We start from the raw sequence: 24,334 nt of genomic DNA, 5'->3' as shown, positions 1-24,334 counted from the left end.
AGATCATCTTTGGGAGAGAGAACTTCATGAATAAAGTTTGGTGGCAATCAGCTTTGAAATCAGCATATTGTGTGTTATGGTTAGCATATTATCACAAAGTACTAGTCTAGTGAATTGATGTCAGCTTTAGCTGTCAGCTAGCAAGGAAAATAAGCTTACAAAGCTGAAAGCTACCGGTTATTTCTTGCATTGTGAAGTGTTCTCGCTCGTATGGACATTTTTTTTACGAACAGTAATTAACAGTTTCAACATTTCCTCATGCTGTGTTATTCAAGTGTGTTGACTTCTGTGCAGCATGGCGTCCGCATGCGTCCCATCCCAAAAAAGTTTCATATATTATGACATTTTGTGAGGTTTTGGTCTTCAGCAAGGTTTTTTTCGGCTGTTGGTGAACACAACATTTTTAACTGAGGCTAGCCGAAGATTGGTAGCCAAAGTCTACGCCCCTTGTCGGTGATTGATCAACAGTAGGGATTCTTCAATTAAGTGTTTGTCATTATTCAACGAGACTAGTTTTCATGCACATTCATTAAATTGAGAAATACTGCACCAAACATCTTCGTTAGCGATTGAGACCTCGGCAAAAAGGTAAAAATGAATTAAAGATTTGAGTAATCTTAGATTAAATCTGACTACTTAGAGGAAGTGTATATTACTGGCTACGGTGTCTCAAGAGGGACAAACAGTACCATTGCCGCTGTTTTTCTCATTTCAAGTGAAGGTCTTTTAAAGCTGCAATATGTATCTTTTTGGGAGACCTGACCAAATTCACATAGAAATTAGTCATAATTAGTCACTCATTGAGAGTAAGTTTAAAAAGTGGTAGATCTGTTCTGTGTGCTCTTTCGATGCTTCCTGTTCTTAAGTTTTGTTTTAGCATCTTTTACTTTCGGTTACAATATTTTGGGTTATGGAAAATATATTTAACAGCAGTTTACAGTGCATTTGGAAAGTATTCAGACCACTTAACTTTTTCCCACAATGTTACATTACATCCTTATTCTAAAATGTATTAAATACATTTTTGTTCCTCAATTTACACACAATACCCCATAATGACAAAGCGAAAACAGGTTCAAAAACATTTGCAAAAAACCTCCAGAAATACCTTATTTACATAAGCATTCAGACCCTTTGCTATGAGATTCGAAATTGAGCTCAGGTGCATCCTGTTTCCATTGATCAGCTTTGAGATGCTTCTACAACTTGATTGGAGTCCACCTGTGGTAAATTCAATTGATTGGGAATGATTTGGAAAGGCACACACCTGTCTAGATTAGGTCCCACAGTTGACAATGCATGTCAGGGCAAAAACCAAGCCATGAGGTCAAAGGAACTGTACTTAGAGCTCCGAGACAGGATTATGTCGAGGCACAGATCTGGGGAAGGGTACCAAAAAAATTGAACAAACATTGAAGGTCCCCAAGAACACAGTGGCCTCCATCATTCTTAAATGGAAGTAGTTTGGAACCACCAAGACTCTTCCTAGAGCTGGCCGCCCGGCCAAACTGAGCAATCGGGGGACAAGGTTTTTGGTCAGGGAGGTAACCAAGAACCCAATGGTCACTCTGAAAAAGCTCCAGAGAGTTGCTCTGTGGAGATGGGAGAACCTTCCAGGAGGACAACCATCTCTGCAGCACTCCACCAAATCAGGCCTTTATGGTAGAGTGGCCAGACGGAAGCCACTCCTCAGTAAAAGGCACATGACAGCCCGCTTGGAGTTTGCCAAAAGGTACCTAAAGGACTCTCAGACCATGAGAAACAAGATTCTCTGGTCTGATGAAACCAAGATTGAACTATATGGCCTGAATGCCAAGCGTCACGTCTGGAGGAAACCTGGCACCATCCCTACAGTGAAGCATGGCAGTATCATGCTGTGGGGATGTTTTTCAGCGGGAGGGACGGGGAGACTAGTCAGGATCGAGTGAAAGATGAATGGAGCAAAGTACATATGATAACTGGCACGCAGCTCGGTATTAATGGTAAAATAAAATTGGCATTCCACATGAGAAAGGTTGACGACTCATCGTGAAACCTATTACTGCCAACTTCAGGAGAAGGTGCAGGGGTGAGATGAGAATAGTTGTGTCAGGTTAAGGTTGTTTTCTTCTGGTTATCTAGATCTCTGGCACCCAAACCGTAAACTTAAAGCATCAGACAAGCTCAATGCATATAGTTGAATACATGTTTTAAAATGTCGACCAATCCATTGGTTAAAAGAACAGCCCTAGATTTTTCCTGTGTTAATGAAGGCTGATTGATTGATTTCCACATTTTCAATAATGTTTTCTCAAGATAAGTGAGAAGAGTCAGCCAGCCCATTGGGTAACTCACTACACCACCATATGCCATGTTTTGAAATATGCAGCCAGACAGATTAAAAGTACATTTACATTGTAATACAACTTTCTAGCTCCGCCAACAACTTCCAGACTTTATAGCAATCCCAGAAAGCATTGATTATTGAGTCAATATTAGTTTTACAAATAAGACAAATTTGTTGAATTCTCTTGTATATCAAATTCTATATAAACTCAGCAAAAAAAGAAACGTCCCTTTTTCAGGACCCTGTCTTTCAAAGATAATTAGTAAAAATCCAAATAACTTCACAGATCTTCATTGTAAAGGGTTTAAACACTGTTTCCTATGCTTGTTCAATGAACCATAAACAATTAATGAACATGCACCTGTGGAACGGTATTTAATTTATTTCACCTTTATTTAACCAGGTAGGCCAGTTGAGAACAAGTTCTCATTTACAACTGTGACCTGGCCAAGATAAAGCAAAGTGTGGCACAAACACAGTTACACAAGGAATAAACAAACGTACAGTCAATAACAAAACAGAAAAAAATCTATATACAGTGTGTGCAAATGAGGTAAGATTAGGGAGGTAAGGCAATAAATAGGCCGTAGTGGCGAAGTAATTACAATTTAGCAATTAAACACTGGAGTGATACATGTGCAGAAGATGAATGTGCAAGTAGAGATACTGGGGTGCAAAGGAGAAGAAGAAGAAAAAAAATAACATGGGGATGAGGTAGTTGGATGGGCTATGTACAGGTGCAATGATCGGTAAGCTGCTCTGACAGCTGATGCTAAAGTTTAGTGAGGGAGATATGAGTCTCCAGCTTCAATGACTTTTGCAATTCGTTCCAGTCATTGGCAGCAGAGAACTGGAAGGAAAGGCGGCCAAAGGAGAAATTGGCCAGTGAAATATACCAGCTGGAGCACGTGCTACGGGTGGGTGCTGCTATGGTGACCAGTGAACTGAGATAAGGCGGGGCAATAACTAGCAAAGAAAAGGTTATTCTGAAAAGTTAATTTATTTACATTAAGAGAACATATGTTAAAAAGAAAACAATAGGCAAAACAGTGAATATTTACTTTTTCCTTATGAGTCATCAAAAAGTAAAGGGTGAGGAAATATGTTGTGTATTGATATTCTAGTTTTGTCCCTTTAGGGCACCTAAGAACCCTAGTTAGAACTGGGCGGACCACCCACTGTATTTTATTGGTTAGTTAGCTAGCGGTTATTGAAGCAAGTAAGACTAGCTTAGGGGTTTTTGGATATTTATTATTTCTTTCCTTGGGTCCAGCTCAGCTCCCCCCCTTTACTGTGTGTTTAACAAATACACAATAAGTGTTTGACGGTAGATTTAGGTTGTCTGTTGTTATTAGTTCTCACTGTTCCTTTTCACTATTATGATTTGTTTGAGATATGTTACGGGTCTCGTTTCCATCCCCTCTAGACTGCAGGGCCAAAGGGGTTCGTAACAACGTGTCTTCCTCCAGATGATGTTTTCCGGTGTGTGAACTGTGTAGGACACAGGCCCTGTTTGTGCAAACCACTGTGGCTGGTATCCACTTTGGACCTTTGCAGTAGTTCTGAGTAAGAACTCTCTCTCCAGCTATGAAGCTTCTGTCTTTTGCTTTGCTCCGTCTCTCCACCTGTGCTCTCTGTTGTGTCTGTACAACCCGTTTAGTCTTTGGAGGTCGAGTCGTGTGCGAAGCAGTCTTTTCGGGTGCCACTTTGGTTGTAGCGTGGGGAGTGTTTCTGTAGGTTAACAGGAAGGTGTTTAGGTGCCTATTGAGGGAGCCGTTCCCTTGTGATGATTTTAAGACTTGCTTCATCGTTTGGACAAACCTTTCAGCGAGGCCGTTCATTGCAGGGTGATGCGGTGCTGACTTGATGTGCTGAATTCCATATGCTTCCATGAATGACCGAAACTCTTCAGACACCAGTTGGGCGCCATTATCGCTAACAATTTGCGTTGGCAATCCAAAGCGACTGAAGATTGACCGTAACTCCTCGATGGTTCTCTCCGCTGAGGTGCTCTTCATCACTGTGACCTCAGGCCATTTGCTGTGTGTGTCAACTACGACTAAGAACATACGATCCTCCAGTGGGCCTGCATAGTCTATGTGAACTTGCTGCCAAGGCTCCTCTGGGAAGTCCCATGGATGTAGTGGCGCTAGCTGAGGCATGTTCCTCATCTTTTGACATGCAGAACATGACTTGACCTTGTCTTCGATAGCTGCGTCCAGACCTGGCCACCAAAAGTAGCTGCATGCAATCTCCTTCATTCGCACCATGCCACAGTGCCCTGAATGGACTTCTTCAAGCACCTGCCTTCTCAGTGGCGGCGGTATGATGACTCGAAAACCCCATAGCAAGCATCCAAACTGAACTGTGAGCTCATTTCTCCTCCCTAGGTAAGGTTGTAGGCTGTCCGACAGCTCTCCTTTTCCACGAGTGACAATGTCCACGACCTCAGACATCACTGGATCAGTGTGGGTGAACTTTTTCACTTGGACAGATGTAACTGGGGCGTTCGTCACTTCCTCGAAGTAGAAGATTTCAGCCTGGGAGTGCTCAGTGTGTGCGACAGGTAAGGGAAGCCTTGAGAGGCCATCTGCATTGCAGTGCTGCTCAAACCTTCTGTACTTGATATCGTACTGGTGAGCAGGTAACAATAACGCCCATCTCTGCATGCGGCTGGCTGCAAGCGGCGGAATGCTGGTGTGGGGACCAAAGATGGAGGTGAGGGGTCTATGGTCTGTCAGCAGTGTGAATCGTCGGCCAAACAGAAACTGATAAAATTTCTCCAAAACACAATGGTGAGTGCTTCACGCTCTATCTGTGCATAATTGCTCTCGGATTTACTTAAGTTTGCTGAAAATAAACGCAGTTGACAGTGAGAGGACGTACATTTTTTTTGCTGAGTTTATTAGTTTATACTTGATTCATGTCATAGTGGCGCCATCTACCCACATTGTAAGTCATTGTGTACTTAACATGGCAACTATCGTCTCTTGTGACCGAAAAAAGCTTCTGGACTCACCTCAAACTGGACAAAGATTTTTTTCTTTAATGAGCCCGACGCGCAGAATATACTACTTTGCCGAGACCAGGCCCCGCGAAGAAAATATGGAGAAAAAGAGGGGGGCGGGGTGCCTTGTAAGAATTCGCATAAGAGTAGGTAAATCACCCCTACCCTCCATATTATTGGCTAACGTGCAATCATTGGAAAATAAACTGGACGATCTACAATTAAGACTATCCTACCAACAGGACATTAAAAACTGAAATATCTTATGTATCACCGAGACGTGGCTGAATGACATGGATAATATAGAGCTGGCTGGGTTTTCCGTGCATTGACAGGACAGAGAAGCTATGTCTGGTAAGACGAGGGGTGGGGGTGTGTGTATTTGTCAATACCCGCTGGTGCGCGATGTCTAAAATGAAAGAAATCTCGAGGTATTGCTTGCGTGAAGCAGAATACCTCATGATAAGCTGTAGACAACAATATCTACCAAGAGAGTTCTCATCTATATTATTCATAGCCGTCTATTTACCACCACAAACCGATGCTGGCACTAAGACCACACTCAACGAGCTGTATAAGGCCATAAGCAAACAAGAAAATACTTGTCCAGAAGCGGCGCTCCTAGTGGCCGGGGACTTTAATGCAGGCAAACTTCAAACCATTTTACCTCATTTATACCAGCATGCCATGTGCAACCAGAGAGAGAGAAAAAAAAACTCGAGACCACCTTCACTCTACACACAGAGATGCATACAAAGCTCTCCCTTGCCCACCATTTGGCAAAAATGACCATCATTCTATTCTCCTTACAAATAAAAACTAAAGCAGGAAGTACCAGTGACTCACTCTGTACGGAAGTGGTCAGATGACACAGATGCTACGTGACAGGACTGTTTTGCTAGCACAGACTGGAATGTGTTCCAGGATTCATCCAATGGCATTGAGGACTATACCACCTCAGTCACCTGCTTCATCAATAAGTGCATCGACAACCTCGTCCCCACAGTGACCGTACGTACATATCCCAACCAGAATCCATGGATTACAGGCAACATCCGCACCGATGCTAATGCTGCCGCTTTCAAGGAGCTGGACACTAATTTGGACGCTTATAAGAAATCCCGCTATGCCCTCAGACAAACCATCAATGAGGCAAAGCGTCAATACAGGACTAAGATTGAATCCTTCTACACCGGCCAGGACCCTCTTCGGATGTGGCAGGGCTTGCAAACTATTACGGACTACAAAGGGAACCGTGAGCTGCCCAGTGACGAGAGCCTACAAGACGAGCTAAATGTCCTTTATGCTCGCTACAAGGCAAGCAACACTTAAGCATGCATGAGAGCACCAGACGTTCCGGATGACTGTGATTACGCTCTCCATAGCCAATGTGAGCAAGACCTTTAACCTGTTAGGGTATAGGGGGCAGTATTTTCACGGCTGGATAAAAAAATGTACCCGATTTAATCTGGTTACTAATCCTACCCAGTAACTACAATATGCATATACTTATTATATATGGATAGAAAACACCCTAAAGTTTCAAAAACTGTTTGAATGGTGTCTGTGAGTATAACAGAACTCATTTGGCAGGCAAAACCCTGAGACAGATTCTGACAGGAAGTGGATACCTGATGTGTTGAATTGACTTTAAGCCTATACCATTGAAAAACAAAGGGGGTGAGAAATGTTTTGGCACTTCCTATTGCTTCCACAAGATGTCCCCAGCCTTTACAAAGTTTTTTGAGTCTTCTACAGTGAGATCTGACCTAATAAGAGCCTTGGAACTGTGATGGCCCATTAGACACCTTGCGTGCGAGTTGATGGTGGGTACTCTCATTCCGAAACGTTTTAAAAGAGAACCCAATGGTCCGCCTTGAATTTTATTCATGTTCTGGTTAAAAAAGGCCCTAATGATTTATGCGATACAACGTTTGACATGTTTGAACGAACGTAAATATATTTTTTCCGTTCGTGAAGTGAAGTCCGGCTGGCTTAGATCATGTGCTAACAACACGGAGGTTTTTGGACATAAATGATGAGCTTTTTTGAACAAAACTACATTCGTTATGGACCTGGGATTCTTTGGAAGTGACATCTGATGAAGAGAATCAAAGGTAATGGATTATTTACATAGTATTTTCGATTTTAGATCTCTCCAACATGGCGGTTAGTCTGTATCGCAATGCGTATTTTTCTGGGCGCAGTGCTCAGATTATTGCAAAGTGTGATTTCCCAGTAAGGTTCATTTTAAATCTGGCAAGTCCATTGCGTTCAAGAGATGTAAATCTATAATTCTTTGAATGACAATATAATATTTTACCAATGTTTTCTAATATTAATTCATTATTTTGTTGTCATGACTTGACTGCCGGTATTGGAGAGAAACGATTTCCTGAACATCAACGCCATAGTAAAACGCTGTTTTTAGATATAAATATGAACTTGATAGAACTAAAAATGCATGCATTGTCTAACATAATGTCCTAGGAGTGTCATCTGATGGAGATTGTAAAAGGTTAGTGCATAATTTTAGCTGATTTTATGGTTTTGGTGACGCCTGTCTTTGAATCGACAATACATTACACACAGCTATTGTCAATGTACTCTCCTAACATAACCTAACTTTATGCTTTCCCGTAAAACCTTTTTGAAATCGGACGACGTGGTTAGATTAAGGAGATGTTTATCTTTCAAAGGCTGTAAGTTAGTTGTATGTTTGAGAAATTTGAATTTTGACATTTATTTGGTTTCAAATTTGCCGCTCTTGAAATGCACCTGCTGTTCAAATCAAATCAAATCAAATCAAATCTGTTGATAGGGTGCGCCACGGGTGGCACGCTAACGTCCCACATAGCCCCAAGAAGTTAACAGGTCTACATTCAAAAAGCAGCAGGGCCAGATGGATTACCAGGACGTGTACTCAAAGCATACACGAACCAACTGGCAAGTGTCTTCAATGACATTCAACCTCTCCCTGACGGAGTCAAAAACAGACCACCTTAGTCCTTGTGCCCAAGAAAGAGAAGGTAACCTGCCTAAATGACACGTCGGTAGCCATGAAGTGCTTCGAAAGGCAGGTCATGGCTCACAGCAACACCGTTATGCCTGAAACCCTAGACTCACTCCAATTCGCATACCGCCCCAACAGATCCACGGATGACACAATCTCAATCGCACTCCACACTGCCCTTTCCCAACTGGACAAAAGGAACACCTACATGAGACTACAGCTCAGCGTTCAACACCATAGTGCCTACAAAGCTCATCACTAAGCTAAGGACACTGGGACTAAACAACCATCTCTACAACTGGATCCTGGACTTCCTCACGGGCCACCCCCAGGTGTTAAGGGTAGGCAACACCACATCTGCCACGCTGATCCTCAACACGGGGGCTCCCTCAGGGGTGCATGCTTAGTCCCCTTCTGTACTCGCTGTTCACCCATGACCGCATGGCCAAGCATGACTCCAACACCATCATTAAGTTTGCTGACGACAACAGTGGTAGGCCTGATCACCGACAATGATGAGACTGCCTATAGGGAGGAGGTCTGGCAGTGTAGTGCCAGGACAACAACCTCTCCCTCAATGTGAGCAAGATAAAGGAGCTCATCGTGGATATAGGAAAAGGAGGGTCAATCAGGCCCCCATTAATATCGACAGGGCTGTAGTGGAGCGGGTCAGAGTATCAAGTTCCTTGGTGTCCACATCAACAAACTATCATGGTCCGCCACAAACCGATGCTGTCACCAAGAAAGTCATGAAGAGGGCATGACAACACCTTTCCCCCTTACAAGAAAAGAAATATTTGGCATAGGTCCCCAGATCCTCAAAGTTCAACAGTTGCACCATTGAGAGCATCCTGACAGGTTGCGTCGCCACCTGGTATGGCAACTGCTCGGCATCTGACCATAAGGCGCTACAGAGCGTAGTGCATATGGCCTAGTACATCACTGGGGCAAAGCTTCCTGCCATCCAGGACCTATATATTAGGCGGTGTCAGAGGAAGGCCCCCAAAAAATTGCCAAAGACTCCAGTCACCCAAGCCATAGACCGTTCTCTCTGCTACCGCACGGCAAGCGGTACTGGAGCACCAAGTCTTGGTCCAAAAGGCTCCTTAACAGCTTCTACCCCCAAGACTGCTGAACAATTAATCAAATTGCCACCAGGACTATTTACATTAACGACCCCCCCCCCCCTTTGTTTTTACACTGCTGCTACACGCTGTTTATTATCCAGACATAGTCACTTTACCCCTACCCACATGTACAAATTACCTCGACTAACATGTACCTCTGCACATTGACTCGGTACCCCATGTATATAGAATCGTTATTGTTATGTACTTATGTTACTTTTTGATTTTATATTTTTACTTTCATTTATTTGGTAAACATTCTTAACTCTATTTCTTGAACTGCATTGTTGGTTAAGGGCTTGTAAGCAAGCATTTCCCGGTGTTGTATTCGGCACATGTGACAAATAAAATGTAATTTTATTTGATTAAGCATACATTTTTGTTAACTGTAATTTGTTAGTTTTGCTCCTAATTTCCCTCCATCTTCTGCTAACATCAGTTCTTTATAAGTATTGGTTCCAGAAGGTTTATATGTTTTTTTCTAATAGAACTGCCATTCAACAGCAGAAATGGGGCAGCTGAGGCAACCAAGATAAATAAATACCTTCTGGTGCAACGATGTGACCATGGCTCTCTCAATCACTGTGGAGGGAACAATCCCCCAATCAACTCAGTGATTTCTAAACAAATGTGGAAATGGCCCAAGAGAGTGTGGTTCAGTTGGTTGGCGGAGCATAGGGCTTGGAATAGCAGAGCTGTGGGTTTGAATTAGTTGTTGTATTAGCCACATATCAAATACAATTTTATTTGTTACATGCTTCGTAAACACGTGTGGACTAACAGTGAAAAATACTTACTTACGGACCCTTCCCAACAATGCAGAGAAGAAGAAAATAGAGAAATAGAAAGTAAAAGACAAAAAGTAATAATAGATACCATTTAGGGCTGGGAATTGCCAGGGACCGCAAGATACGATATTATCACGATACCATAGAATCGCAATACGTATATGTATTGTTATTCGATATTGCGATTTGATGTTCCAAACATATTGCTTACTACGCTGAACAAAAATATAAAGCGCAACATGTAAAGTGTTGGTCCCATGTTTCATGAGCCGAAATTAAAAAAAATCCCTGAAATATTCCATACAAAAAGCTTATTTCTCTATTTTTTCACATCCATATTGGTGAGCATTTCTCCTTTGCCAAGATAATCCATCCACCTGAAAGGTGTGGCATATCAAGAAGCTAATTAAACAGCATGATCATTACACAGGTGCACCTTGTGCGGGGGACAATAAAAGTCCACTTTAAAATATGCCGTTTTGTCACACAACACAATGACACAGATGTCTCTAGTGTTGAGGAAGCGTGCAATTGGCATGCTGACTGCAGGAATGTCCACCAGAGCTGTTGCCAGAGAATTGAATGTTCATTTCTCTATCATAAGCTGCCTCCAACGTTGTTTTAAATAATTTGGCAGTATGTCCAACTGGCCTCACAACCGCAGACCACGTGTTTCCACGCCAGCCGAGGACCTCCACATCAAGCTACTTCACTTCGTCTTGACGGGGGGGTGCTGTAACTCAGTAAAATCTTTTGTTGCATGTTGCGTTTATATTTTTTCTCAGTATGTGTCTGCTGTAGATAACCAACCTTGTTACTCTCTTGTCTGTTTCCACGTGCCACTACATAAATGTATTTCAACGTTTATGTATTTATATTGGTTCATTGAGATTACATATCAATAAGGTGTTATGCCATTGGTCTTGCTGCAGACAGGAGGGTAATACAGTTGTCCTCCACAGCTAAATGTTCTTGTCTATTTTCAGGTATTTACACCTATTGTATATTATACTATTTTTGTAATTGTTATCTTTGATTACAAAAGCCCAGTCTGATAATTCAATACAAGCAAATAAACACCAACTGGGACTGCTGGTGGGCATTCCTTTCTTTAAAAAAACAACGCAACGGGAGTTAACAAGTACGATCACATCTGTTACAAGAGCATAAGAAAATGAGTTGAGATCAGTCATGGAAATAAAAGCGCTGAAAACACGTTGGCTCACTATTTTAAAAAAGGAAGTTGGAGAACAAGCTAGATTATGAAAAATACAGGAGATTTGGTACAGGTACAGCTGACTAGCACAAGCTAACGCTACCTAGCAACAACAAAAATGCTAGGTAGTCAAAGTACGTGAGTCGAAGTATCAATATAATGTCATCCAAAATATTAGTGTGATATGCAACTATCGATTTCTTCCCCCATCACTACCACATACAGCCTAATGAATACGTCTTAACTGTATGTTTCATTGGACACACGTGTTCACAAAAGGACCACGTTATTCGGCCTATATTATTCCTGCATTGGCCAATAGGCACATTGTGGGGCAGGAGCTCCAAGTGTGTGATAATGTTTAGATTTTATAGATAGTTGTACAAAAGGACCTATAATGGCGCGAGCAGGTTGCATCTATGGTAACTAAGTGCAGCAAAACACTTTTTCCCCCTCCTCTACCTTAAAAGATTCAATGCGCCACAAGACCTGATGAACATTAACACCGGCTACATATGCCCCACCCTGGAATATGCCGCAGCTCATGGACCCAGGCCTAGTCTGATGACCCGGAGCGTATTCAGAAGAGAGCATGCATGCCGCATCATCCCAGGAGGATACTCCAGTTATACTGAGGCACTACTGACCCTGTCCCTACCCAGGCTTCTTGAAAGGAGGACACAGCTCTGCAGACTTCGCTGTCAGCCTCCTCAACTCTCCATTCAGAGACTATCTACCCCCCTGACCAAAACACAGCAACAGGTAGGAACACCCGCAGCCAAAATCAACTGACAATCCCAAAGTCAACAATACAGAAGGTCACCTATCCCATACCTCTGTTCATTAATTAGTCACTAAGGTCGCTGGACCTCTTGATTCATAATTGTATAATTTCTATACATTTCTGTATTTGGTCAACCTCTTAAATCATCCATATTTTGTATGCGCAATGATTTCAGTATGTATTGACTGCTGTGAGTAACATGTTTTTTACTTTACTGAACACGACCAAATGTATGTGGACACCCCTACACCGTTGCTGACATGTGTATAAAAATCTAGCACATAGCCCTGCAATTTCCATAGACAAAAATTGGCAGTAGAATGGCCTGACTGAGCCCAGTGACTTTCAACATGGCACGTCACAGGATGCCATCTTTACAACAAGTCCGTTCGTCAAATTTCTGCCCTGCTAGAGCTGCCCGGTCAACTGTAAGCGCTGTCATTGAGAAGTGGAAATGACTAGGAGCAACAACGGCTCAGCCGCAAAGTGGTAGGACACACAAGCTCACAGAAACGGGACCACCGAGTGCTGAAGCGGGTAAAAATCATCTGTCCACGGTTACAACACTAGCTCCCGAGTTCCAAACGGCCTCTGGAAGCAACGTCAGCACAACGCCCATGATTTTGGAATGAGATGTTCGACGAGCAGGTGTCCACATACATATTCACCAAAAGTATCTTTAACTGTATGTTTCATTGGATAAGCATGTTGACAAAATGACCATATTATTATTCATATGAGGCCCATATTATTATGTAAAGCATGGCTACGAACAGTGTGGCTACATGGGTGATCTTATGTTCTTCCATGATGGAAAGACCTGGGCTTATCCTGCCTGAACCCACCAATAGGAGGAGGCCTTCACATCAGTCCCACACACATGGTGCATTAGATAAGGTCATTTCCATGTAAAGGGGCCCATGAGCACCAACATGTGAAATTGGGTTTCAAATGAAAGCTAAGAGTCTATATAGAAAGTCTATGTCCTTTAATTTAATATATATATATATTTTTTTTTTTTACATTTTGTTGCATTACAAAGTGGGATTGAAAGATTTAATTGTATTTTGTCATCAATCTACACAAAATACTCCATAATGTACATAATCTACAACTTTTTTCAAGTTAATACTAATTTAATAACTCAAATAGTAGTTGCATAAGTATTTACCCATTTTGTATAGGCAAGGCTAAATTAGTTTGGAAATAAACTTTGTCATAACAAATCACATAAGTTATAGGGACTCACTGTGTGAAATAATAGGACATTATTTGTTTTATGTCCCCCATACATACAACAACTATAAGGTCCCTCAGTCAAGTACTGAATTTCAATCACATATTCAACTACAAAAGACCAGGGAGCTTTTTGATAAGCCTCAAAGAAGGGCAGTGATCGGTAGATGGGTAACAATAACAAATCAGACACTGAATATATCTTTAAGCATGATCAAGTTAATAATTACATTGTGGATTATGTATTAAGCCACCCAGACACATCAAAGATGCTGTCGTCCTTCTGAACTGAGCTACAGGACAGGAACCAAACTGCTTATGGATGTCACCATGAGGTCATTGGTGATATAAAAATGTCTAGAGTTCAATAGCTGTGATGTGAGAAAGCTGAGGATGGATCAACATCATTGTAAATGTTTTTTTTTTGTTTGGCATACATTTTAAGTGAAAAATCATTCTCACCACAATGGAATTGTCAATAAGACACCACTTTACCCACGTGACACAAACCCCTGACGAATGCTGTTCACAACCGTCTCGAGGGGAGTTGGGGCAAATGAGAATAAAAGTGTTTATTGTTCATTACAAATGTCAATACCGTTGTTCTATTTTAACAATATAGAGGGGATATACACTACATGACCAAACGTATGTGGACACCTGCTCGTCGAACATCTCATTCCAAAATCATTGGCATTAATATGGAGTTGGTCCCCCCTTTTCTGCTATAACAGCCTCCACCCTCCTGGGAAGGCTTTCCACTAGATGTTGGAACATTGCTGCGGGGACTTGCATCCATTCAGCCACAAGAGCGTTAGTGAGGTCGGGCACTGATGTTGGGCGATTAGACCTTGCTCACAGTTGGCGTTCCAATTCATTGCAAAGGTGTTCGATGGGGTTGAGGTCAGGGCTCTGTGCAGGCCAGTCAAGTTCTTCCACACCAATCTTGACAAACCATTTCTGTATGGACCTTGCTTTGTGCACGGGGGCATTGTCATGCTGAAACAGGAAAGTCCTTTCCCCAAACTGTTGCCACAAAGTTGGAAGCACAGAATCATCTAGAATGTTATTGTATGTTGTAGCTTAAGATTTCCCTTCACTGGAACAAGGGGCATAGCCCGAACCATGAAAAACAAACAGCCCCAGAGCATTATTCCTCCTCCACCAAACTTGACAGTTGGCATCATGCATTGGGGCAAGTAGCGTTCTCCTGGCATCTGCCAAACCCAGATCAGTCCGTCGGACTGCCAGATGGTGAAGAATGCTCGAGTCCAATGGCGGCGAGCTTTACACCACTCCAGCTGCTCGGCCATGAAAACCCATTTTGTGAAGCTCCTGACGAACAGTTATTGTGCCGACATTGTTTCCAGAGGCAGTTTGGAATGCAGTAGTGAGTGTTGCAACCGAGGACAGATGATTTTAACTTGCTACGTGCTTCAGCACTCCCAATCTGTGAGCTTGTGTAACCTACCCCTTCACAGCTGAGCCGTTGTTCCTCCTAGAAGTTTCCACTTCCCAATAACAGCACGAACAGCTGACCAGGGCAGCTCTAGCAGGGCAGAAATTTGACATATTGACTTGTTGGAAAGGTGGCATCCTATGACGGTGCCACGTTGAAAGTCACTAGGCTCTTCAGTAAGGCCATTCTACTGACAACGATTGCATGGCTGTGTGCTCAATTTTATACACCTGTCAGCAACAGGTGTGGCTGAAATAGACAAATCCAATCATTTGAAGGGGTGTCCACATACTTTCATACATATAGTGTATGTGGCACGAGAAACGGTCTGGTCTAATCTTGTTATAGAATCTGTAAAAAAAAATGGCACTGCCTAAAATCCCGCCAGAGGGAGAAAAGCTCGAGCAGCACACTGCAGCTTATCCATTTGCTCACTGACCCACTGGCACTTTAACAGGCAGGTCAAACAAATACAACACATACAGTAGCAGGCCAAGACATCGTAAAACAAACGTATATGAATTAACTATTAATTACGTTGCTGATGGGCATTCAACATGATAACATTAGTTGTCTTTTTTTGTAACCTAGCCTACGTTATTGCAGCTAGATAATGCCAGATAGCTTCTCCCGCTATCGGGATATGTGACATAATCAAACTGGTGAGGCATTCAAGGCTGACTTGACGGGGTTACTGAGCTAGCTATTTAGCTATGTATCCCCGGAGGCATCAACACATGCGTCTAAGAAATGCATTTTCCGTTAGATGAGCATTCGCGAATTAATAGGAGCGTGATTAAGGCCAAGCGATCGGCTCAGTATTCTCTAGTTCAGCACTTTACATTGCATAACTCAGTAGCCACCACAGCGATCGGGTTTGAAGGGGAATCATCAACTAGCTAGAGAGTGACAGGGTACAAATGAGCATCGAACTCACCCTGCGCATGTGATTGTGTAATTTTGACCAAGACGCAGCAATATTCCCATGGTATTACTATGTTGTAATTCACTGGGCTAGCCACCACCGTTATGATAACGCAGGCTACAATAACATTATCGGGTACGACATAATAGCCATGACGACATATCAAATGTACAAAAAGCATGATTTCTAATCTAATATCTTTCAGCACTCTTTGAAATAGCAACTGTGTCTAATTCGGTTAAAGCCCATGCCAAGCTCGAGACTCAGCAATTTGTTGTATCAGCTTGCATGGCCGTACTAGCTAGCATAGCCTCCTAGGGCCAGCTACTGCTTGACCAGCAATGTCCAGGATTAAACGTTTACCATCTGAATAAAATACAAATAATTACCTCTCGCTGACCAGTACAACGTCTGCATCGGTCCACTGTTTGAAAATGGACGGGAGTACCCTCCGAAAGACGAAGAAGAGTCCGGGGAAAACTACGACGCCGCAAGCCAGCACTTGCAACATCCTTGCGTTGCGCTTCTCCCGCTATCGACCGATCTATTATTATAATATGGGTCGAGGGCTGCAAGATGTATTTTACACACCGCGTTTTACACCGGCGACTGGGATTCGCCGTGTTTGCTAGACAGCATTAGTGGTCACGCCACAAGATCCAGTCATCGGTGACCGCTGCGTTTTTCCCCTTGCCTCAGCAACACCACACTGTACACACAACCTAGCTAGTGAAGGTACCCGGTGATTGATTGGTCTTCACTCCTGGCGCAAAGCCGGTAACGTTAGACAGCACGCTTACTACATGCCGCGGAATACACTTTAATATCGAGGTTTGAGAATATTCTACCAGAAAAAAAACGGGGGAAAAAATAATACATATGTGAATTAAACCGAGGCAAGGTTGGACCAACGCGTGGGTTTCTCCGAGTTGGGGTACCTTGCTTTGCGAACCATCAACGACTCAACAAGCGCTCTCTTGTCAAAGATTTGTATAACTTAACCAAGATAGACCACAGCCTGTCGGTTCAAATGAGTCATAGTGGGCAGAACAAGCAAGGAGGTGGGCAGAGTCAAGCACGAGCTAGCAAGGTCCTATTGGCGCGTTTTAGCTGTATTTGCGTATTTCCGTTAGGGAACGCCTTCTCTATGCGCGTGTGCAATAACTCAATTCCATTTGCACTTCTAAAACAACGCAATTTTAAAATACTTTAGCAAAGGGTAAAGTCTAGAAAACTTAGTCCACTTTGTTTGTAACAAATTATAGTTTTGGGATCAGAAAACTGTATTGCGATCAAAGGTTTCAGCAATGACAAAATGTGCTATGTCAGCCAAAATCCATCTTGTTCCATCTTCTCCCACTGCCGGCCACTGGACTTCCTCTCACTAAGCGTTTGGTAGTGTGTGGAAACGCCAAGCGGATGCTTCACATTTACACATCCGGTGAAATATCTGTCTCATTGTTCCATCTGTGCTCTTATTCATGACGGTGCAGAGACCCTACAAACACCGTGGACAAGGCGCATTCCGCAAGACAGCGCCATCTAGGCAGTAGCGGACCTGTGCTGCCCATACAGGCATAGTTCACCCTGATGATTTTCAATTTACTGTCATTTTCTGTTTTAGAAGCCTACTCTCAGTCTACACATAATTAGGCTATGCATTGTTGCAAAATTATTCATTTTTGCAAAAACACACTATTTATAGAGGACAAGTACAAGAGGACAGGTACCTTAGTGTCTAGTTTGAGAAATAGATGCCTCACAAGTCCTCAACTGGCAGTTTCACTAAATAGTACCCGCAAAACACCAGCCTCAACGTCAACAGTGAAGAGGCGACTCCGGGACACTGGCCTTCTTTTGCCCATCTTAATCTTTTCTTTTTATAGGCCAGTCTGAGATATGGCTTTTTCTTTGCAACTCTGCCTAGAAGGCCAGCATCCCGGAGTCGCCTCTTCACTGTTGACGTTGAGACTGGTGTTTTGCGGGTACTATTTAATGAAGCTGCCAGTTGAGGACTTGTGAGGCGTCTGTTTCTCATACTAGACACTCTAATGTACTTGTCCTCTTGCTCAGTTGTGCACCGGGGCCTCCCACTCCTCTTTCTATTCTGGTTAGAGCCAGTTTGAGCTGTTCTGTGAAGGGAGTAGTACACAGTGTTGTACGAGATCTTCAGTTTCTTGGCATTTTCTCGCATGGAATAGCCTTCATTTCTCAGAACAATAATAGACTGATTAGTTTCAGAAGAAAGTCTTTGTTTCTAGCCATTTTGAGCCTGTAATCGAACCCACAAATGCTGATGCTCCAGATACCCAACTAGCCTAAAGAAGGACAGTTTTATTGCTTCTTTAATTAGCACAATCATTTTCAGCTGTGCTAACATAATTGCAAAAGGATTTTCTAATGATCAATTAGCCTTTTAAAATGATAAACTTGGATTAGCTAACACAACGTGCCATTGGAGCACAGGAGTGATGGTTGCTGATAATGGGCCGCTGTACACCTGTGTAGATATTCCATAAAAAAATCTGCCGTTTCCAGCTACAATAGTAATTTACAACATTAACAATGTCTACACTGTATTTCTGAAAATTTGATGTTCTTTTAATGGACAAAAAATTAGCTTTTCTTTCAAAAACAAGGACATTTCTAAGTGACCGCAAACTTTTAAAAGGTAGTGTATATATCACAAAAGGGAATTAGAAAATACAAATATTCACATGCTTCCTTCTTTTTATATCTTTTCAGAATATTTATTGATGTAATGTGCACAATATTTCTAATCACATTTGAGACTGTACAAAACATGATATATGTATCAGAAGAGCTTAGTCAATATTAATATTTGCTCCACTTCCTATGTACATCAGCCTCACGAGGCTGAAGAAATTAGGCTTCTCACCCAAAACCCTGACAAACTTTTAGAGATGCACAATCGAGAGCATCCTATCGGGCTGTATCACAGCCTGGTACGGCAACTGCACCGCCCTCAACCGCAAGGCTCTCCAGAGGGTGGTGCGGTCTGCACAACGCATCACCGGGGGCAAACTACCTGCCCTCAATGACACCTACAGCACCCGATGTAACAGGAAAGCCCCAAAAAATAATCAAGCAACTTTAATAATAAAAAATTGGATGTAATAAATGTCACTAAAATAATGTTTACATGCAGTTGAAGTCTGAAGTTTACATACACCTTAGCCAAATACATTTAAACTAAGTTTTTCACAATTCCTGACGTTTAATCCTAGTAAAAATTCCCTGTCTTAGGTCAGTTAGGATCACCACCTTATTTCAAGAATGTGAAATGTCAGAATAATAGTAGAGAGAATTATTTATTTCAGCTTTAATTTCTTTCATCACATTCCCAGTGGGTCAGAAGTTTACATGCACTCAATTAGTATTTGGTAGCATTGCCTTTAAATTGTTTAACTTGGGTCAAACGTCTCGGGTAGCCTTCCACAAGCTTCCCACAATAAGTTGGGTGAATTTTGGCCCATTCCTCCTGACAGAGCTGGTGTAACTGAGTCAGGTTTGTAGGCCTCCTTGCTCGCACATGCTTTTTCAGTTCTGCCCACAAATTTTCTAAAGGATTGAGGTCAGGGCTTTGTGATGGCCACTCCAACACCTCGACTTTGTTGTCCTAAAGCCATTTTGCCACAACTTTGGAAGTATGCTTGGGGTCATTGTTCATTTGGAAGACCCATTTGCGACCAAGCTTTAACATCCTGACTGATGTCTTGAGATGTTGCTTCAATATATCCACATAATTTTCCTGCCTCATGATGCCATCTATTTTGTAAAGTGCACCAGTCACTCCTGCAGCAAAGCACCCCCACAACATGATGCTGCCACCCTCGTGCTTCATGGTTGGGATAGTGTTCTTCTTTCTTGCAAGCCTCACCCTTTTCCTCCAAACATAACGATGGTCATTATGGCCAAACAGTTATATTTTTTTGTTTCATCAGACCAGAGGACATTTCTCCAAAAAGTACGATCTTTGTCCCCATGTGCAGTTGCAAACTGTAGTCTGGCTTTTTTATGGCGGTTTTTGAGCAGTGGCTTCTTCCTTGCTGAGCGGCCTTTCAGGTTCTGTCGGTATAGGACTCGTTTTACTGTGGATATAGATACTTTTGTACCTGTTACCTCCAGCATCTTCACAAGGTAGTTTGCTGTTGTTCTGGGATGAATATGCACTTTTCGCACCAAAGTACATTCATCTCTAGGAGACAGAACGCGTCTCCTTCCTGAGCGGTATGACGGTTGCATGGTCCTACGGTGTTTATACTTGTGTACTATTGTTTGTACTGTTGAATGTGATACCTTCAGGCATTTGGAATTTGCTCCCAAGGATGAACCAGACTTGTGGAGGTCTACAATTTTTTTTCTGGGGTCTTGGCCGATTTTTCCAAGATTTTTCTAAGTTTGAAGGTAGGTCTTGAAATACATCCACAGGTACACCTCCAATTGACTCGAATTATGTCAATTAGCCTATCAGAAGCTTCTAAAGCCATGACATCATTTTCTGGAATTTTCCAAGCTGTTTAAAGGCACAGTCAACTTAGTGTATGTAAACTTCTGACCCACTGGAATTGTGATAAAGTGAACTATAAGTGAAATAATCTGTCTGTAAACAATTGTTGGAAAAATATTACCTGTGTCATGCACAAAGTAGATGTCCTAACCGACTTGCCAAAACTATAGTTTGTTAACAAGAAATTTGTGGAGTGGTTGAAAAACGAGTTTTAATGACTTCCGACTTCAACTGTATCAACCATCTATTGCACCTTGCCTATGCCGCTCAGCCATCGCTCATCCATATACTTATATGTCCATATTCTCATTCAACCCTTTAGATATGTGTGTATTAGGTAGTTGTTGGGGAATTGTTAGATTACTTGTTAGATATTACTGCACTGTCAGAATGAAAAGCACAAGCATTTCGCTACACTCGCATTAACTTCTGCTAACCGTGTGTATGTGACCAATAAAATTTGATTTGAATGCATGCGATGGAGGGCAGTAGTGAATGAAGATTTGCATGCCGAGGGGGTACGGTGGGGTGGGGACAGGGCAGGGTGGCGTTAGTTGCGCTCCGACTGTGGTGCTCACTGAGTGGTGAAGGGCTCGTGGTGTGAGGGCTTAGTGACCCACAGGTCACCCAGTGCTGCTGAGTCCACACAGGATCCCCTTTGTTCTCCAGTCTGCCATGCTTGGGATGTCACAGCCCCTAATCCTGCCCCTGCCCCACTCGCTCCCCAGGCCAGCATTGTCCACTTACCCCTACTGAGTTCACACACACACACACACACACACACACACACACACACACACACACACACACACACACACACACACACACACACACACACACACACACACACACACACACACACACACACACACAGTCGTGGTGTGATCATAACCACATTCATATCCTGAGGCTGCATTTATTGTAGCTGGGGATTTTAACAAAGCTAATCTGAAAACAAGGCTCCTTAAATTTTATCAGCATATCGAATGTGCGACCCGGGCTGGCAGCATTCTGTAACATTGCTACTCTATCTTCCGTGATGTATATAAAGCCCTCCCTTGCTTTGGCAAATCTGACCACGACTCCAATTTGTTGCTCCCAGCCTACAGACAGAAACTAAAACAGGAAACACCCGTGCTCAGGTCTGTTCAACGCTGGTCCGACCAATCTGATTCCACGCTTCAAGATTGCTTCGATCACGTGGACTGGGATATGTTCCGGATAGTCTCAGACAACAACATTGACGTATACACTGATTCGGTGAGTGAGTTTATTAGCAAGTGCATCGGTGATGTTGTACCCATGGTGACTATTAAAACCTTCCCAAACAAGAAACCGTGGATTGATGGCAGCATTCGCGCAAAACTGAAAGCGGGAACCACTGCTTTTAATCATGGCAAGGCGACCAGAAACATGACTGAATACAAACAGTGTAGCTATTCCCTCCGCAAGGCAATCAAACAAGCTAAGCGTCAGTATAGAGACAAAGTAGAGTCGCAATTCAACAGCTCAGACACGAGACGTATGTGGCAGGGTCTACAGTCAATCACGGATTACAAAAAGAAAACCAGTCCCGTCGTGGACACTGACGTCTTGCTCCCAGACAAATGAAACAACTTCTTTGCTTGCTTTGAAGACAATACAGTGCCACTGACACGGCCTGCTACCAAAACCTGCGGGCTCTCCTTCACCGCAGCCAACGCCAGTAAAACATTTAAACGTGTTAACCCTTGCAAGGCTGCTGGCCCAGACGGCATCCCTAGCCGCGTCCTCAGAGCATGAGCAGACCAGCTGGCTGGTGTGTTTACGGACATATCCAATCAATCCCTATCCCAGTCTGCTGTTCAGACATGCTTCAAGAGGGCCACCATTGTTCCTGTTCCCAAGAAAGCTAAGGTAACTGAGCTAAACAGTTACCTGCCAGTGTTTCTCTCTGTTTAGGGCCAAATAGCATTCTAGTTTGCTCAGTTTTTTTTGTTAATTCTTTCCAATGTGTCAAATAATTATATTTTCTCATGATTTGGTTGGGTCTAATTGTGTTGCTGTCCAGGGGCTCTGTGGATTCTGTTTGTGAACAGAACCCCAGGACTAGCTTGCTTAGGGGACACTTCTCCAAGTTCATCTCTCTGTAGGTGATGGCTTTATTATGGAAGGTTTGTGAATCACTTCCTTTTTACATTTTTATTTTATTTAACTAGGCAAGCCAGTAAAGAACAAACTCTTATTTTATCATGACTGCCTACCCCAGCCAAACCCTAACCCGGACAGCGCTGGGGCAATTGTGCACCGCCCTATTGGACTCCCAATCACGGCCGGTTGTGGTACAGCCCGGGATCGAACCAGGGTCTGTAGGGACACCTGTAGCACTGAGATGCAGCGCCTTAGACAGCTGCGCCATTTGGGGGTTGTAGAATTAAACGTCTCTTTTCTGGACTTTGATCACTAATGGGTATCGGCCTAATTCTGCTCTCCATGCATTATTTGGTGTTTCACATTGTACACTGAGGATATTTTAGCAGAATTCTTCATGTAGTCTCAAAGGTTCTACAGCTGCAACATCGAGAGCATCCTTCCCAGTACATCACTAGGGCTAAGCTTCCTGCCATCCTGGACCTCTACACCAGGCGGTGTCAGAGGAAGGCCCTAAAAATTGTCAAAGACCCCAGCCACCCCGTCATAGACTGTTCTCTCTACGTTCGCATGGCAAGCGGTACCAGAGCGCCAAGTCTAGGACCAAAAGGCTTCTCAACAGTTTTTACCCCCAAGTCATAAGACTCCTAAACAATTAATCAAATGGCTACCCAGACTATTTGCATTGTCCCCCCCCATCCCCTCTTTTACACTGCTGCTACTCTCTGTTTATCATATATGCATTGTCACTTTAACTATACATTCATGTACATACTACCTCAATTAGCCCGACTAACCGGTGCCCCTAACCGCACATTGGCTACCTGGACTATCTGCATTGTGTCCTGCCACCCACCACCCGCCAACCCCTCTTTTAAATCGAGCGCTCTCAAACTTCCCATCATTCTGATTACGGTAGTCATTTTGTCACCCTCATCATGGCAAAGACACAGAGAAATGCATATGATGCAGCTTTCAAGTTGAAGGCGATTGATCTGGCTGTTGGAAAAAGAAATAGAGCTGCTGCACGGGAGCTTGGTCTTAATGAGTCGACGATAAGACGTTGGAAACAGCAGCGTGAGGAATTGACTCAGTGCAAAAAGACAACTAAAGCTTACTGCTAATTTTTAATTTTTTGTTACAAGCCGTGTTTCGTTAAAGCCTATTTATTTTTGTTACAAGCCGTGTTTCGTTAAAGCCTGTGTAAAGTTCATTTGTTTCAATGTACTGGTAGGCACCTGCGGCTTATAGACATGTGCGGCTTATTTATGTTCAAAATAATATTTTGTTTAAAATTCAGTGGGTGCGGCTTATATTCAGGTGCGCTTAATAGTCCGGAAATTACGGTAGTCTGGAATTATTTCCTTACTCACCCCTGACATCGGCATTATGGTGGATAAGGGCTTTCTCGTAGATGATATTGTTCAGTGCCAGGTCTACCGCCAGCCTTTCTGTCAAGACACACACAGATGCCAGCGCATGAGGTTAGGGAGACCCAATCCATAGCCAGGCTGAGAGTGCATATTGAATGAATGATCCACAGAGTAAAGGAGCACAAGCTGTTTGACAGGGTCATCCCCCTGACCATCTCCGGCAGCATCAACCAATTATTTGCAGTGGCGTGCCTGTTGGCCAACTATCAAAATGGACCTTTGGTCAGAACATAGGCCAAGCCAGTGTAAATGTACATGTGTTTATTTGCTAGCAGCAAAATAATAATTTGTTTATCTATGACATGTATCAATAATTTGTATTGTAGTGAATATCTGTTTGTGTGGAGCTTGTATTGGCT

General features: G+C 42.9%; 1 protein-coding gene across 2 annotated transcripts in view; it reads right to left on the bottom strand.

Moving 5' to 3' along the window:
- LOC115148618 (protein FAM57B) overlaps nt 1-24,071 on the bottom strand; it is a 60,737-nt gene extending 36,666 nt beyond the window's left edge. Inside the window, exon 1 of one of the 2 annotated variants that reach the window (XM_029690666.1) lies at nt 23,916-24,071. Coding sequence is in view for 1 of the 2 variants with exons in the window: in XM_029690665.1 (XP_029546525.1) it covers nt 16,271-16,392 (122 nt within the window). In the remaining variant the exon portion in view is untranslated. Of the gene's footprint in view, nt 1-16,270; nt 16,850-23,915 lie in introns of those variants that run through there. The other variant, XM_029690665.1, reaches the window with a different exon arrangement.
- Between the last annotated feature and the right edge of the window lie 263 nt (nt 24,072-24,334).

Source organism: Salmo trutta, chromosome 15 (genome assembly GCF_901001165.1).
Source record: "Salmo trutta chromosome 15, fSalTru1.1, whole genome shotgun sequence".
Lineage (NCBI taxonomy): Eukaryota > Metazoa > Chordata > Actinopteri > Salmoniformes > Salmonidae > Salmo > Salmo trutta.
The sequence above is the reverse complement of the archived record's forward strand: the minus strand, read 5'-3'. Positions and strand labels throughout refer to the sequence as shown.